This window comes from Sphaerodactylus townsendi, linkage group LG03 (genome assembly GCF_021028975.2).
Source record: "Sphaerodactylus townsendi isolate TG3544 linkage group LG03, MPM_Stown_v2.3, whole genome shotgun sequence".
Taxonomy (NCBI): Eukaryota; Metazoa; Chordata; class Lepidosauria; order Squamata; family Sphaerodactylidae; genus Sphaerodactylus; species Sphaerodactylus townsendi.
Genome location: NC_059427.1, coordinates 126,809,630 through 126,823,387, shown reverse-complemented (window position 1 = coordinate 126,823,387; position 13,758 = coordinate 126,809,630). Strand labels below are relative to the sequence as shown.

Below are 13,758 nucleotides of genomic sequence, written 5' to 3'. Positions count from 1 at the left end.
TCTCCCAGGTGCCTTCAAAGCCCTTATCCCTGTGGAGAGTTTCGGATTAAGGCGTTTGGAGCCCCACCCGGTCTCTGGCTGCGCCTGGCATTCCACGCGTGCGGATCTGGGATTATGTTCTACTGAAATCGAGGGGATTTACTACCTTCGGGGAAATGCCGCTGGGATTATCGTCTCGCGAAGGCTCTAAACGCAGAGTAGGCGCAAGTCAAAGGTCCCAGTTCCCTACTCCTAGGTCACAGTTTGGGACCCCGGGAGGAATTCAAACGAAATACTTGGATGCTAGGGTGAAACTGTGACGCTTTGGGATGCAGTAACGTCCTTCTGAGGACGTCGGGTCAGGCTACTATTTGCTGATCTGGAAATACAAAGGGAAATGGGGGTTAGAGTGTGTGTGACGAGCAACTGTCGGCCACCCTGCAAGGCTGTTTCAGTGGAGGGACGCCCCCCTTCCGCCGGGGCAGCGATCTGCGGGAAGGCGGCTGCCTTTCCCGGACGACGAGGGCGTTTTGCGCGGGGCTTCCTTTGTTCCCCCTAAATGCTCATGAATGGCTTGGCTACGGAGCCCCCGACCCCGCCCTCGGCCGGCCAGGCAGATTTAGCTCGCCTTGAAAGGAGGAGTGGATCGCCCCGTGCTGGGAAGCGGCACGTTTTGGTTTAGGGTCCCTCGTGTCGACTAGCGGGAGAAAGCTGGCGGGGATGCCGGCCGTCCAACTGCCTTCTCGTTGGGCAGTCCGTGTCCTGCTTGGCTGAGCAACCCCGCGGGCCAGTCTCTCTCTCTCCTTGGAGCCTGAGTGGCCTGCTGGTCCGGACGCCTGCCTGCCCCTTCCAAAGCGCCAGAGCTCCGGCAGTCTCCCTGCTAGCCAGCCCTGGAAGGTACCGATCCCGCTCCGGCTCTGCACGTGGCGCTTCCCACTCCAGATGACCGAGGTGGGCGCCCAGAGCGCAGTTTGTCCCTCGAGCCTGGGTCTCCTCTGGCGCTTCCACCCTTTACGTCACTCGCACCTTTGTGACGCAATAAAGAGCGGGGAAGCCCTGGCAAACTGGGCATTGTGCGCCAAGCCGGAGGGAGAATCGGGGGCGGCGACCGCCGTTCGCTTGCGAAGCGCTCTGGTGCCCTTTCCTCGATTCAACCTCGGCCTGGCGGCGGGAGGACAGGTGGGGCTGGCATTGGTGGCAAGAGAAATAAAGGGCACAGGGGGGCAAAGGAAGGCAGCGGGGCCGAGTCGTGACCAGAAGGGGCGGGTTCTTCTTCGGGCACCCGGCCCGTCCAGGCGGAGTGAGCTGCTGGGGCAATTGGGACACGAGGACTTGGGAAGCGGGCATTCGGAGCGCTTGCCCACAATGGTTGGTGACACCGTTATTCAGTGACGCCTGCCTGCCTGGCTTTTCTACGCCGTCCTCCCACTCTTGTAGGTCCAGTCGAGCTGCAGCGAGGGCTTTGCATGATCTGCTCAGTCCAGAAGAGTCCTTCCTCTTCTCACCGCCACTTGCATGGGGGTTCCCAACCCAACGGCGTGACTATCCAAAGACAGAATCTCTGAGCCTAAAGAGCCCTCCCAAAAGAAAAGGTGTTATTTTCTAAAGAGCCGCTCTAATAATGATGCGACACGCCCACAGTAGCACGTATGCCTATTAAAGAGCACGTAATCTGGGTTATTTATTTCTAAACCCCCCCACCCCCTATGCACATCGCTAGAGTCAAGAGTGTAAATAAGTGTCAAGATGGCTTCGTGAACGCGGAAGGGTAAATTTTAATCCTCCGTGTTGATGCTCACAGAAGCAATACGTGTTAGTTATTTTGGATTAAGATCGAACACACAGGTGTAATCTTGCTTGTACGGCCCACGCAACCTTTTCCAGATAGAGCACCAGTTGCTAACCAGAGAAACGCATTGAGGCGAATAAACTGGTGGTTGCGTTCTCGGGGATCCAACATTTTATTTATTTATTTGCGCACGAGGACTGCTGCGGGTCAGCCGCAGGCTCCTCCCCCCACCCCCCCACCCCCAGCTACCCTCCCCGGAGACTCCGAGGAAGCCGCGGCTGAAGGGTTCTTGGTTGGATGCCAGCCGCATTCATTCCCAGCGAGCGTCGGTAGGGGGCGCGCTTCCGAGCGGCTGGGCAAAGATCAGGTTGCCTCCAAAAATCAAGGTAGCCGTATTTAGAAGGCGCGGGAGGGAGAGAAAATCAGGTAATAAACCACGATTCTAAAAGCCCATCTTCCTGTGAACGAAAAGGTATTATTGACAGATAATGCAGAACGATCTGGGCTCGATAGTCTTTCCACGCTGCTGAAAGGCCATAAAATCTCTTTCTAACCGTTTTGGCGGAAAGAATTGCGGGTTGACCCTCTATCCAAACGCCTCTGGAGAGCAGGCGCCTTTCTAGAGGATTCCTTTTCTCCAAGACAGATTTAGGATCGCGAAACAACCTACCCCTCCTTTGCCGCTCCCCCCTCCCGCGTCGCTTTAGTGCCAGCGCGTCATCCGCGCTGGAGACTTCAGCAAAATCTCTCGCAATTGGTTACTACTACGAGGTAAGGAGGATCCTTTTCTCTGTGGCAAATCCGCGGAGATTCGTCTCCGTACTGGGCGCCCAGCATTGCAGTGAGTGGACCAAGGAGCCATCCCATTCTGGAAGCCCACCGCGCGCCAGGCGGCTCTGGCTCCGGATGGGACCCCCTGCCTGGCCAAAGGTTCTCCCTGGCACTGGCCGTGATGCTCATATGGACCATCTGATTCAGTAGAAGGTTCTTGCCTAAGCAGAGGAGATGCTGGGAGGTCCCAGCCAGGGGGTCAAGGCAAACTGCCCCCTTTTCTTCTGCAGGCCAAAGGTTCCTTTCACACAGAATCCAATCTGGAGAAACGGGTTTGATTCCCCGCTCTGCCACTTGAGCTGTGGAGGCTTGTCTGGTGAACCAGATTAGCTTGTGCATCCCAACACGTGCCAGCTGGGTGACCTTGGACTAGTCAAGGTTCTTTGGAGCTCTCTCAGCCCCACCTCCCTCACAGGGTGTTTGTTGTGGGGGAGGGGGAAGGGAAAGGAGATTTTAAGCCCCTTTGTCTCCTCACAGGAAAGGGGGGGATATAAATCCAAACTCCTTCTAGACGTCCCCAGAGAACGTCCCCTAGAACCCCTCCTTGCGGTCCGAGTGGAGAGCAAGGAACTGTCCAGCCTCCTCTGGAGGGCTTGGTTCCCATTGCCCGAGAATAACGAGATTGGGTCCAGGTCCCCAAAGACTTTCCCTTCGCTGCCCGCTCGTCGGCTGGAGAAATTCGTCCAGCACACTTGCTTGCTTCACTCCCCCCCCCTCCCCCAAAGACACCAACCGCCCTTTGGCTCTGGGCTCGTTCCCTGGAAGGGGTAGGAGCTACTCCCCCGGCAGTAAGCCCTGATTGCTTCTCTTCCCCATCTGCCTCTAACTCCTTCGCCCCTTTTCCTTTCCCGAGAGGTCGCGATTCCAGAGCTCCAGGGCATGTTGTCGCGATTCTCTCCTGCAGTTTCCTTTCTCCCGAGACTACCTGGATGACATTTCGCCCGGAGGGTCAGGCATCTTCACTGCCGTTCTCCATCTTCCCCGGGGCTTCCTCTCGCCCGCCACTGGACTCGGCTGGCGAATGTCGGGATAGTTCCGGCTTCCCATTCGCCCAGCCTTTTCAGGCTCTGGTCTGACAGGTACAGGACTGAAGGGGCAGAAGCCGCCTGAGCCGGTCTAGTGAATTTAAGAGGACCCCTACGCGGATTTTTCCAAAAGGGGATTCGAGTGAACCTCTCAGGAGCTTCGAGGCAGCCCCGTATTCAGAGAAACGAGCTCCTCTCGCTCCTGACCAGCCCTGTCCTCCTTTTCCTCTCACCCGCGGGCTCTTGAACCCCGACCCCGCTTGGCCCACTCCGGACACCCACCGCATCCCCCTGCCTCCTTTCCCCACCACCGTGTTTTGGAAAGACCCATGTTGCCTATCCATTTGCATTTCAAGCGACGTCGACGCACCTCCCCGTAATGAGCCCTCTGATTTTCGACGCCACCAAACTGTCCCCGCTTTTGGAGATGCCGGGCCGGGACTCGGAATGGAACCCTCCGGCTCCTGGGCAAAAGGTGACCGTGGGTCGCGTTTCTACCCGGCGGTTGCGTCGCCATCCCGCGGGGACTGCCCTTTGCGCGGGGCACTTCCCAAAACCTTGCAGGGGGGGTCGCTGGGGGAGCCCCGGCTCAGGCCCACCATGTCCCCCCCCCCCTATCACCTGCAATGGGAGCAATTCACCTCCCTCCTCCCCGTGGGCCCCCACCTTCTCCGCTTTCCCCCTCCCCCCGTTCCCCGCCCCCGACGGAGCTCAGCCAATCCTCGGGTCGAATCTTTCTTTGACAGACAGTGAGACCCCGCCCCCGCTGACGTCCTTGGCAGGATTTGCATGAGTGGCGCTGCTGCGGGAGGCTGGAGCTCAGTTGTCTGGCGAGGCGATCGGGGCAGGAGCGCAGACCCCGGCGGCCCCCTCCCCAGCAAGGCAGATGGAGCTGCCGGCCGTGGGCGAGCACGTCTTCGCCGTGGAGAGCATCGAGAAAAAGCGCATCCGGAAGGTGAACCTGGAGGGCGAGAGGGCTGGGGGGGGGGGGGGCGGCTGGGCTGGGGCAGGCGGGAGGGGGAGATGGTCTGCCTGGAGACTGATGCACTCTCCTCACTCCCCCCCCCCCCATCTCTTTTGCAGGGTCGAGTCGAGTACCTGGTCAAATGGAGAGGATGGTCCTCCAAGTAAGTCCCGGGGAAGGGAGTCGGGCGATCCGGGGGAGTCCCGTCACCCCCCTCCACCCCCCCCCCACTGGGCTGCAACTGGGCTGGCTTCCCTCCGCCGTCCCTCTCGCCTGCCCGCGGAGCCTGGCAAATCCCTCCATTGCTGCCTCTTGCATGGGACTGGGGGAGGAGGCAGCGGAATAAGCGGCGAAGGGATCCGGCGGGGGGAGAGCCTCGCCGAGGCGGCGACTGATGTTCCGCAGTTGCAGAAAATGGCTCCTTTCGCTGGGAAAGCGGGCTCCATGTTGCAGAAGGCAGCAGCCCAGAGAGCAGCGCGGGAGGGGAGGGGAGGGGACGGGAGAGAAATCGGGAATAATCACCCCCCCGCCCGCGGCTTTGGTCTGGTACGGAGAGAGCGGGGCCGGGGCGGGCGCTGTCACCCCGCTTGCTGCCCTGCAGGCGGCCGTTTTCTCCCGACGATCCGCCTTCCTGCGGGATCGAAGGGGACGTGCGGGAGCCATGGGCTTGCGGGGGGGGGGGGAGACGTCGGGCTGACAGAGCTCTGGCGACGGGGGGGGGGGAGGACGGCGGCACGGGCTGGACGCGACGGAGGGGCGGGGGCATTGGGACGGGCTCCACGACGGGATCGGGGCGGCTCTGCAACCCTCTCCCCGCGGCGTGCCTCGAATTCCTCCGGAATAATAACTGCGCTAAATAAACAGAGCGCCTCTTGTCCTCCCCCCGCCCCGCGTCCAGCCTCTTCCTCCTCGGCCCATCCCCCCCCCAGTTCTGCGTCGCGGCGGTTCTGAAGGCGGCCTGGAAACGGCGGGGTGGGGGGAGGAGGGGAGGATGGCGGGGGCGCCACGGAGCCTGTCTCCAGCCGGATTCCCTCCGTGGAACAGGCGCAGACGAGCTCCCCTCTGCGCAGGGGCGGCGGAGCGGGGGTGGGTGGGACGAGGGCTCGAGAGCAGCCAAGTGCATATGTGCAAAAAGGACCTTTGCGAGAAATGCCCCCTCCTTTCTTTTGCAAGATACAACACGTGGGAGCCGGAGGAGAACATCTTGGATCCCAGGCTGCTGATCGCCTTCCAAAACAGGTGAGAGACCCGCCTGGCCTGGCAGAGGACCAGGGAGAGTCCGCGGCCGTCTCTGCCTGCCTGGGCGAGCGGGGCGCCTAGAAACTGCCATTGCAGGAGGAGCCCCGGCCGTGCGCGCGGGGAGGGTGCCCGGGTCGCCTGCTCCCGCCCGGGCGCTGAGCTGCAGGAGCACCTTGCCCCGGCGGGGAGGCTGGCAGAGGCTTGTGCAACTCGCCCCGCGCCTGACGGAACTTGGCTTTAACCCCTTCGCCGCTGCAGCGCGGCGACTTCCTTTGCAGCGCCCAGCTCAGCTGCCTGCTTCGTTGCAAGGTGGTGGCTTGCACATGACGGAAGGGAGCGGCGGCGTGCCGCTGCTGCGCTGGGCGGTTGCTGCAAGCCTTCAGAGGAGGTGTCGCGGTTGCAAAAGCAACCCCCCACCCTCCCCCCGCCAATAGCGCTGAGGCAAGGATTACTTTCCAGTTGCAAAAGGCAGCTCTGTTCGGACCTGAGCCAGCCTGGCAAAGGGCCTGCCTCGTCGCCGAAGCGTGGCTGTGCTGTTGCAAGCAGGGACTCCCCACCCTCCACTCCTTGTGCACGGCGTCCGACCGTGGGGAGACGCAGTGGGGACGAGGGCCGGGCCGGGGCACATGCTCTCCTCCTGGCCTGACGCTTGCATCCTGCTGAGGCCCCTTCCGAACTGGCTGAGAATGCATTTGTTGGGTTTTGACCTTGCAAAGTACCTCAGGCCCGGTGGGGAGAGGAGAGAAGGGCCCTTTTGAAGACACGATCTGAGGGCTTGGATCAGAATGCTATATTGCACATCTGGTCAGCTCTCCAGCAGGGACCTGCACCTGGCTGGGCACTTTGGATGAGCGCCAGAATGTGATTTTCTGGGCTGCCGTACAAGCCGCTGGTCTCCCCACGTCTTCCGTGAGCAGCCTCTGAAGTGGCCGGGTAGGGAAAGCCAGGCAAGTGGCTCATTCCATGAATCCTAATGAGATGATTTGCATCCAGTGTAGCTCCCACCTCCCTCCTACTGCATGGGTGGGAAGTTGGCTGCCTGCTGCTGGTGGTGGTTACCAAAACACTCTGGCGGTGGCCGTGGGGTGTGTGCAGAGTGGGGAGGAGTATGCCCAGGCCTCCCTGTGATCTCGGATTTGCTGACTCACACCAAACGTGTGTCCGGCCATTTCTCAAGGTCTGGGGCAACTGCTTGTTTCTGTCCTTCCAACTGATTCCTTTGTGTGCAGTCTGGTTCTGTAGACCTAGTAGCTCTTTGGAGAGAAGTGGAAAAGCCTGGCTAAGAAAGAGACCTTAGTGTGGGAGTGTGCGTTTGAGTGCAACCGGGACAGGTTAGCCTGGGTTATTTGCATCCCTATTCTTGTATCCATTTCTTATTTGAAAGGGCATCCCTCCTGCTGATTTTAGAGGAGATGCTTCACAGAAAGACCGGAAGCATGGAAGTAAGACCAGCAGAGTTTTATAGAGCATATTAGGAAGTGCGTCCTGCTGATCTTGGTAGGCTTTGCTTGCGAGTAACTGGAACGGTTTGTGTGGGGTATAATGAGTGAAATGCCATCCTTGTCAGTTTGCAAATCAAAGTGAAACAGTCTGAAGTTCCAGGTTTCAGGGTGCCTTGCATTGAGCATTTTAAGGTCTTGTACTGTTGTAAAAGATAGAAACACCGGATAGTCTGAAAACCTATTGTTTTTTACATAGCTGTACACCTGGAAAAAACCCTTCTTAGGAACTTCTTAGGAACTTGAAAGCTTTTTTTTCTTCCCACTCGAGTATGAATCTTTAGATCTTCATAGGGATCATGATCATTTCTTGGTGTCTGCAATTGCTATGTTTGTAACTGCTGCACTTTAATTGCTGTGTTTGTATCTGCTGCACTTCATTCAGAGGCCAGGCCCTCTGTTGTGTCTTTACATTCATGCATGTAAAAACATGGAAGGTCCAGAGGAGCTTTTGGTGGTCGTATGAGAAGCCTCGTGATTGCAATGGAATAGCCAAGATTTTCAGTCTGCCAGCTTGTATCATTTCCTGCAGCCATACATGTCTTCTTCTTTTTCCTTGAATGCTGCATGTCTTTCCTCCTCTAGCAGTTCTGCATGCATGCATGGTTGCTAAGAAGTGGTTCCCACTACTTTCTCCTCCATATTTACTCCTCCATAACTGTAGTCTTGACCATGTGCTCATTCTTAACTAGAATGATAAAGAGCAACCATCTCTAGTGTGCTATTATAACAGAACTTCCTGTTTACATCAATATTGACTTTTCAAAATGTATGTATTTCTTCAGGGAGAGGCAGGAGCAACTGATGGGCTACCGCAAGCGAGGGCCAAAACCAAAGCCGTTGGTTGTCCAGGTTAGTCTCTTTCAGTCTTTCTGTTCTTTTCCTTTAATGGAGCTGAAACAACTAGCAGCAACACTAAGTCCTGAGCATTGCTGAATGGACTGATAACAAAAGCTATATTATTGGTGCTGTTTTGTGTATGTGTTAATTTATAAGTATCCCCTTCCTTGTTAAGGGCCTTTCCCTGGGGAGGAGAGTTTCATCTTGGTTTCATCATGCTCGGGGAGATAGAATGTGCATACCAAATGTGCATACCGTTTACACAAATCCATTGTTAATTCTGAAGAAGCCCCACCCACCTTCTCTCCTGCATCCAACCAGCAGTGGCTTCCTAGGGCTGCTTGCCAGCACTGAAAAAAAGTGCAGTATATTCTGATAATTGCACAGGGGACGTGGACTACACCTTGGATTTCTGTGATTTGAACCACTTTCTCCAAGTGAGACGGCTTGTTGGATACTTTACAGGAGCATAAGATTGCTGACCTTAATTTATCATCTTTTCTCTGGCTACCAGTTCTTGGCTCTGTTGTGGAGGTTAATGATCCATGATGCTTGTGGCTTGTCAAGAAGTAGGTAACCAGGGGCAAGCAGTGTCCTTTGAGCATGTTTGGTTGCAGTTTAAGCTATCCATGCACCAGTTGAAGTATCTTTGCTGGGGAGAAGTCTGGAATATAAATTGGAATATAAAATCTGGAATATAAATAAACCAGTTAAATAAATGGCTCTCTTTTTTATTGTCCACATATATTCATTTTTTAAAAAAATGCAATTTTTTGTGCATTAAAAATCTGAGATTTAAAGGATTTATCCTTTACTTCCAACTGGCATGTGAGAGCCAATAGCTCAGAGGTGGAGCATTCATTTTGTGTGCCAGAGGTCCCAGGTTCAATCCCCAGCGTCTCCAGCTAAAAGGATCAGGTGATCTAAAAGACTCCTGGCTGAGAAGCTTTCAGTGAGAGTAGAGTCGACCATGCTGGCCTTGATATACTTATGATCTGACGATGTATGAGGCTCCTTCATGTACTTATGCATAGCTCGGTCGCTTAGGGGAGAAATTAGACAAGGATCTGGCAGTTCAAGCATCTCTTCATGATGTAAAAGCTTTGGGGGTTTGTAGCACATAGTTACATTTTTTTAATAGTCCCAGTAAGAAACCCTTTTTTTCCTCTTGCTGGGCCTTAATGGGTGCCTTTCTTCCCTTTCCCTCTCCCCTTGCAGTTGCCCTCCTTCGCACGCCGCTCTAATGTCCTCACTGGCCTTCAGGACCCTGCGATGGAGAACAGGTCCAAGCTGGACCTTGGCAGCTCGGGGAAATGCCAGCAGCATCAGTACGAGCTGAACAGCAAGAAGCACCATCAGTACCAGCCCAATGGCAAGGACAGCGCTATAAAGCACCAGTCACACAGCAAAGGGAAGTACTACTACCAGCTGAATAGCAAGAAGCATCACCACTACCAGCCCGACCCCAAGATGTACGAGCCTCATTATCAGGCAGGCAGCAAGGAGCCGCAGCAAGGACAGGCCTGCCTGGATCACAGCAAAAGCTCCTTGATGTCCCATTCAGACAAATGGTCCCACAGTGCAGCAAAAAGCTTGCTGAACCCAGTGAAGAATCTAAACAGCACAGAAGGAAAGAACGGGGCTGAGAAGAACCTGTCCAGTGGCACAGGGCCGCCGCCGCTGCCACCACCTAGGGATGGCGTGACCAGCAACGGTATTGGGGGCAAAATGAAGATTGTCAAGAATAAGAACAAGAATGGCCGCATTGTGATTGTCATGAGCAAGTACATGGAGAACGGCATGCAAGCTGTGAAGATCAAATCCGCACAGCCTCCCAAGAAGCGAATAGCTGAGGACAGGACTACTAAGAAAGGGACTGAGGGCAGGCAAGAGTCCTGGAGGAAGCATGGGGAAGAGAGATGGCTGGCCTGTGATCACAAGGGGAAATCTGGGACCGAGGCAGGTCAGGCCCTGACTGAGGGTGGAACCAGTCCCCAGCTGGCTGCATCGCCAGGCAAAGAACCACCCGTTCCTGAGCCGCAGCCCCTACAGCTCACCACCAAGCCAAACGGGGTCCCGTTATCCTTGGAATCTAGTCAGCAAGAGCACAATCCTGCCACCATGGGAGTGAACCTCTCCACCAGCTGTGGCGGATCCCGTAAACGTTGCCTTTCGGAGCCTCATGGGGACAAGGAGGCTGGAAAGAAACGCCTCACTTCCCGGAGCATCAGTGTTCCCACCTGCTTAAGCCCTCCTGTCCCAGAGAGACCCGAACCCCCTGCCTTGCCTGCCTCCCAGCCGGAAATCATCCTGCTGGACTCAGACTTAGATGAGCCCATAGACTTGCGGTGTGTCAGGGCTCGAGGGGACAGCGAGACCGGCCTGGTGCAAGTGAAACCAGAAACTGTGCTGCCTCCAGCAGACAAGCCCGTGCCAGAGCTTCAGAAGCAGGTGGAACAGTTTGAGGTGGAGGCAGAGGAAGAAGATGAGCCGGTGCCAGAGTTCAAGCCTTTCTTTGGGAATATAATAATTACAGATGTGACAGCAAACTGCCTGACTGTGACCTTCAAAGAGTATGTAACGGTGTGAGGAGGCTGTGGCACAGGCTCCTGGCACTCTCCCTTGGCAGCCTGGCACATGACCCCTCCTCTAAGGTATTGTTCTACCCAGAGTAACTATATGGTTAGGGCTAGTCCTACTGAGATCGGACGCCTCCTGACCTGGAAGAAGAACAGGCAGGCACGGAAATTTTGGCTGCGCTACAGGGTGGCCTTCTCGACTGGTTGGCTCCTGCAGTGCCATCTCTGCCCTCGGGGGGGCGTGGTTCTTGGCATTGGAAGGTGGTGAGGGTTGTGGCTTCCCAGTTAACACACGGGAGAGTTACATAGTATTATATTTTAACAGTGCTAACTTGTCAAGTGGTTCTTGCTACCTTTTGTATGTGGTGTTGCTGAAAACGTATTGTTTGAGCTGAAAGCGGGCCTCCCTGGGTGGGTCGTGCTAATATATTTATTTGTAGGTATTTATATAATGAAATATAAAAATAAATCCTAGATTTATGAAGCTTCCTAGATCGCCATATTATATATATATATAATTATATAAAATACATATATTATATATATATAAACTATATCAGATATTTTCTGTTCTTCCTTTTTTTTTTGAAAAAAGCCACTTGTGGTTTTGTTTTCCTTGCCCTTTCTTTTCACAAAACTGCAGGTCTGTCCCTTCCTCTGGTATATATTTTTTGATACTGTCAACACATGTTTTTTTTTTCAGTGTGCAACCCCCCCCCCCCCATTATCTAAAGCTAAACAAGCTATTATAGGAACTGCTGCTACTAGAAGTGTCTAAACTATAAGCTTCCAATTATTATTAATTGCTTGAATGTAAATATTAAATGGAGATGTTAAAAGTGCATTTGATGTTCTGCAGGTAGCCTAGGTCTGGGTTATGAAGGCCAGCTGTAAAGTGGTGGGGCCGATGGCCACCTGTTGGTCTTTTGAGGGTTGTATCGCTGAGGAAGGAAAAATGTGTCATGCAATCACTGCAAAGGACTATAAACCTTTCCAAAAACAACAGGAAGTTTTGAGTGCCTTTGTTGTAACTTTGGTGTCTCTTGGATCCCGCTGTTCTGCCCATGGTCTAAGCATATGTTGTTCTGACTCTCCAGTCTTCATTAGGAGGGTTACTTTCAATGTGGTCATTCTTCTCTGGTGCCGTGAGCTCGATTGCCTCCAGAGTTCTCCCCCCAAAGGAAACACTGCAGTTTCTAATACATACATGAAGTGGAACAGAAGGAGATTGCGTATTTTATTTATTTAAATTTTTAGTCCTTTTTCCAAGGAGGTATGGGCAGTAAATATTCTCCCCTTCAGTGCCATTCTCCCACTAGCCATGGGTAGGACACAAGGCTAAGCCAAAATGACTGGCTGAAGGTCACCCAGTGTGTCTTGTGGCTGAATCAGAATTCAAACCCAGGCATCTCTGATTCTTGTGTAATCCTCCAACCAACCGCTTCACAAGCTGGGTCGCTCAACTGTTTCATGTGCAACAGAATGGAAAATAAATTTTACAGAGGCTTTAGTACCCAATCTCTGGATTCCACATATGGTCTTAAAACGCTTCATTTTAAAAAGGAGAGGCCTGACTTGCTAAGGAATCCTACGCTGACATATCGTAGAGAATGTTGCAAAGTTGGTGGTTTGTGTCTACTTGCTGAGGAAACTTCCAGGGAGTTAGGTTGCTGCCAGAACAGTATTCCCAAGGGAAAACACTGTAGAGCTGTAGCTATGGATGTCAATTGACCGTATTGTTTGTGGCACTATGATTTCTTAAGAATCTGTGATGTTCCTAGAAATAAAGGATGTCCCTTAGAAACTATGCTGGCTCTCCTGGGAAATGTCTTGGGTAGAATGTCTAATCGGTAGGTGGGATGCGAGGTCACAGGTGCCCCATGGCTGTTGCTCTGAGCTTTGAAAAAAGTGACACACACACACAATACATACAGATCTGAACTGTGCACTGGCTGTCCTGGTATAGTTTTGTAGCTCTGGACTAATGCTGCCCATCCTTGTGCTATAAGGAAAAAGGCACCTTTTGAGGCCTTGAATAAAGAATCCATGGACACTTGGAATGTATTCATAGCTTACAGTTCTGCTCAGAAGTGGGAATTGCTGGTTTTTACAAGATTCCAGTTTGTTGTCCTTGGATCCTGAATTGCTAGATGGTTTTGGTGGGCTTTATCTGCCACATATGCAAATGTTCCCTTTTATGTGGTTAAAAACCACAACAACAGAGATCACTTAATAGCAGCCTAATTCTAGCACATTTATTTCAGAGTAAGCCTCACTGAACTCTTGGCTTTGGTTCTTGATGTAGGATTGGACTGTGTGCTTTTACTCTTGCCAGAACCTTTTTGAAGAAGGAACTGAGAGCTATGGGGATGGCCTGAAATTGAACTGCAGTTCATTTACATACAAAGTGTGCATCGCTTATAAAGAATACAGATGTTGGAGAACAGGGTCTAAAATTAACAGGATGGCGGTACAGATGCAATCAGTGGCCTAGTTTGGTTTATGGAATTCATCACTTCTCTCCCTGCCAAAAAACGCCCCCAACCCTAATAGTTGAATGTATTCTTTCCCAAATAAACTTATTCTTTTTCTTTTAAAAATATGGTTTTTCTTCTATCAGATTTGCCAGATATGAACCAATTATATTGTAGGAAGTATAATGTTGCATTGGAACTGCTGCAATAAACATGTCTTTGCCTTTTGGGTCATAGCTTAGTTTCTTCTAATGAAAAGCTGTGAAGCTTTTTAGAAAGAAAAAAATTGAGAAATTTTATTCTTTAAATGAAAGAAAGCTCTGCCCCTACCCTCATCCACATGAATCTGTAGATTGATTCTTGTGTTAATGACAGAACGAAATTTGACTCAGCCATTGAATTTCTAGCTGAATGTAGGATTCCATACACACCCCCAGTTTTGTTTTAAAAAACTGACACAAAATCTGTTCCTCCTCTTCCTCAGTAAGCAAAGAGGGTTTTTGCCAACTGCCCTTACCCGCAACAAAACAAGGTATGAG

General features: G+C 52.9%; 1 protein-coding gene across 1 annotated transcript; it reads left to right on the top strand.

Annotated features, from left to right (window-relative positions):
• The first annotated feature begins 4,417 nt into the window (after nucleotides 1-4,417).
• CBX4 (chromobox 4) lies at nucleotides 4,418-12,552 on the top strand. The gene is made up of 5 exons (XM_048488182.1): nucleotides 4,418-4,579; nucleotides 4,708-4,751; nucleotides 5,762-5,827; nucleotides 8,112-8,178; nucleotides 9,385-12,552. Exons 1-5 carry the CDS (start codon nucleotides 4,511-4,513, stop codon nucleotides 10,753-10,755), a joined length of 1,617 nt encoding a protein of 538 aa, XP_048344139.1. The 5' UTR covers nucleotides 4,418-4,510; the 3' UTR covers nucleotides 10,756-12,552.
• Nucleotides 12,553-13,758: the final 1,206 nt, after the last annotated feature.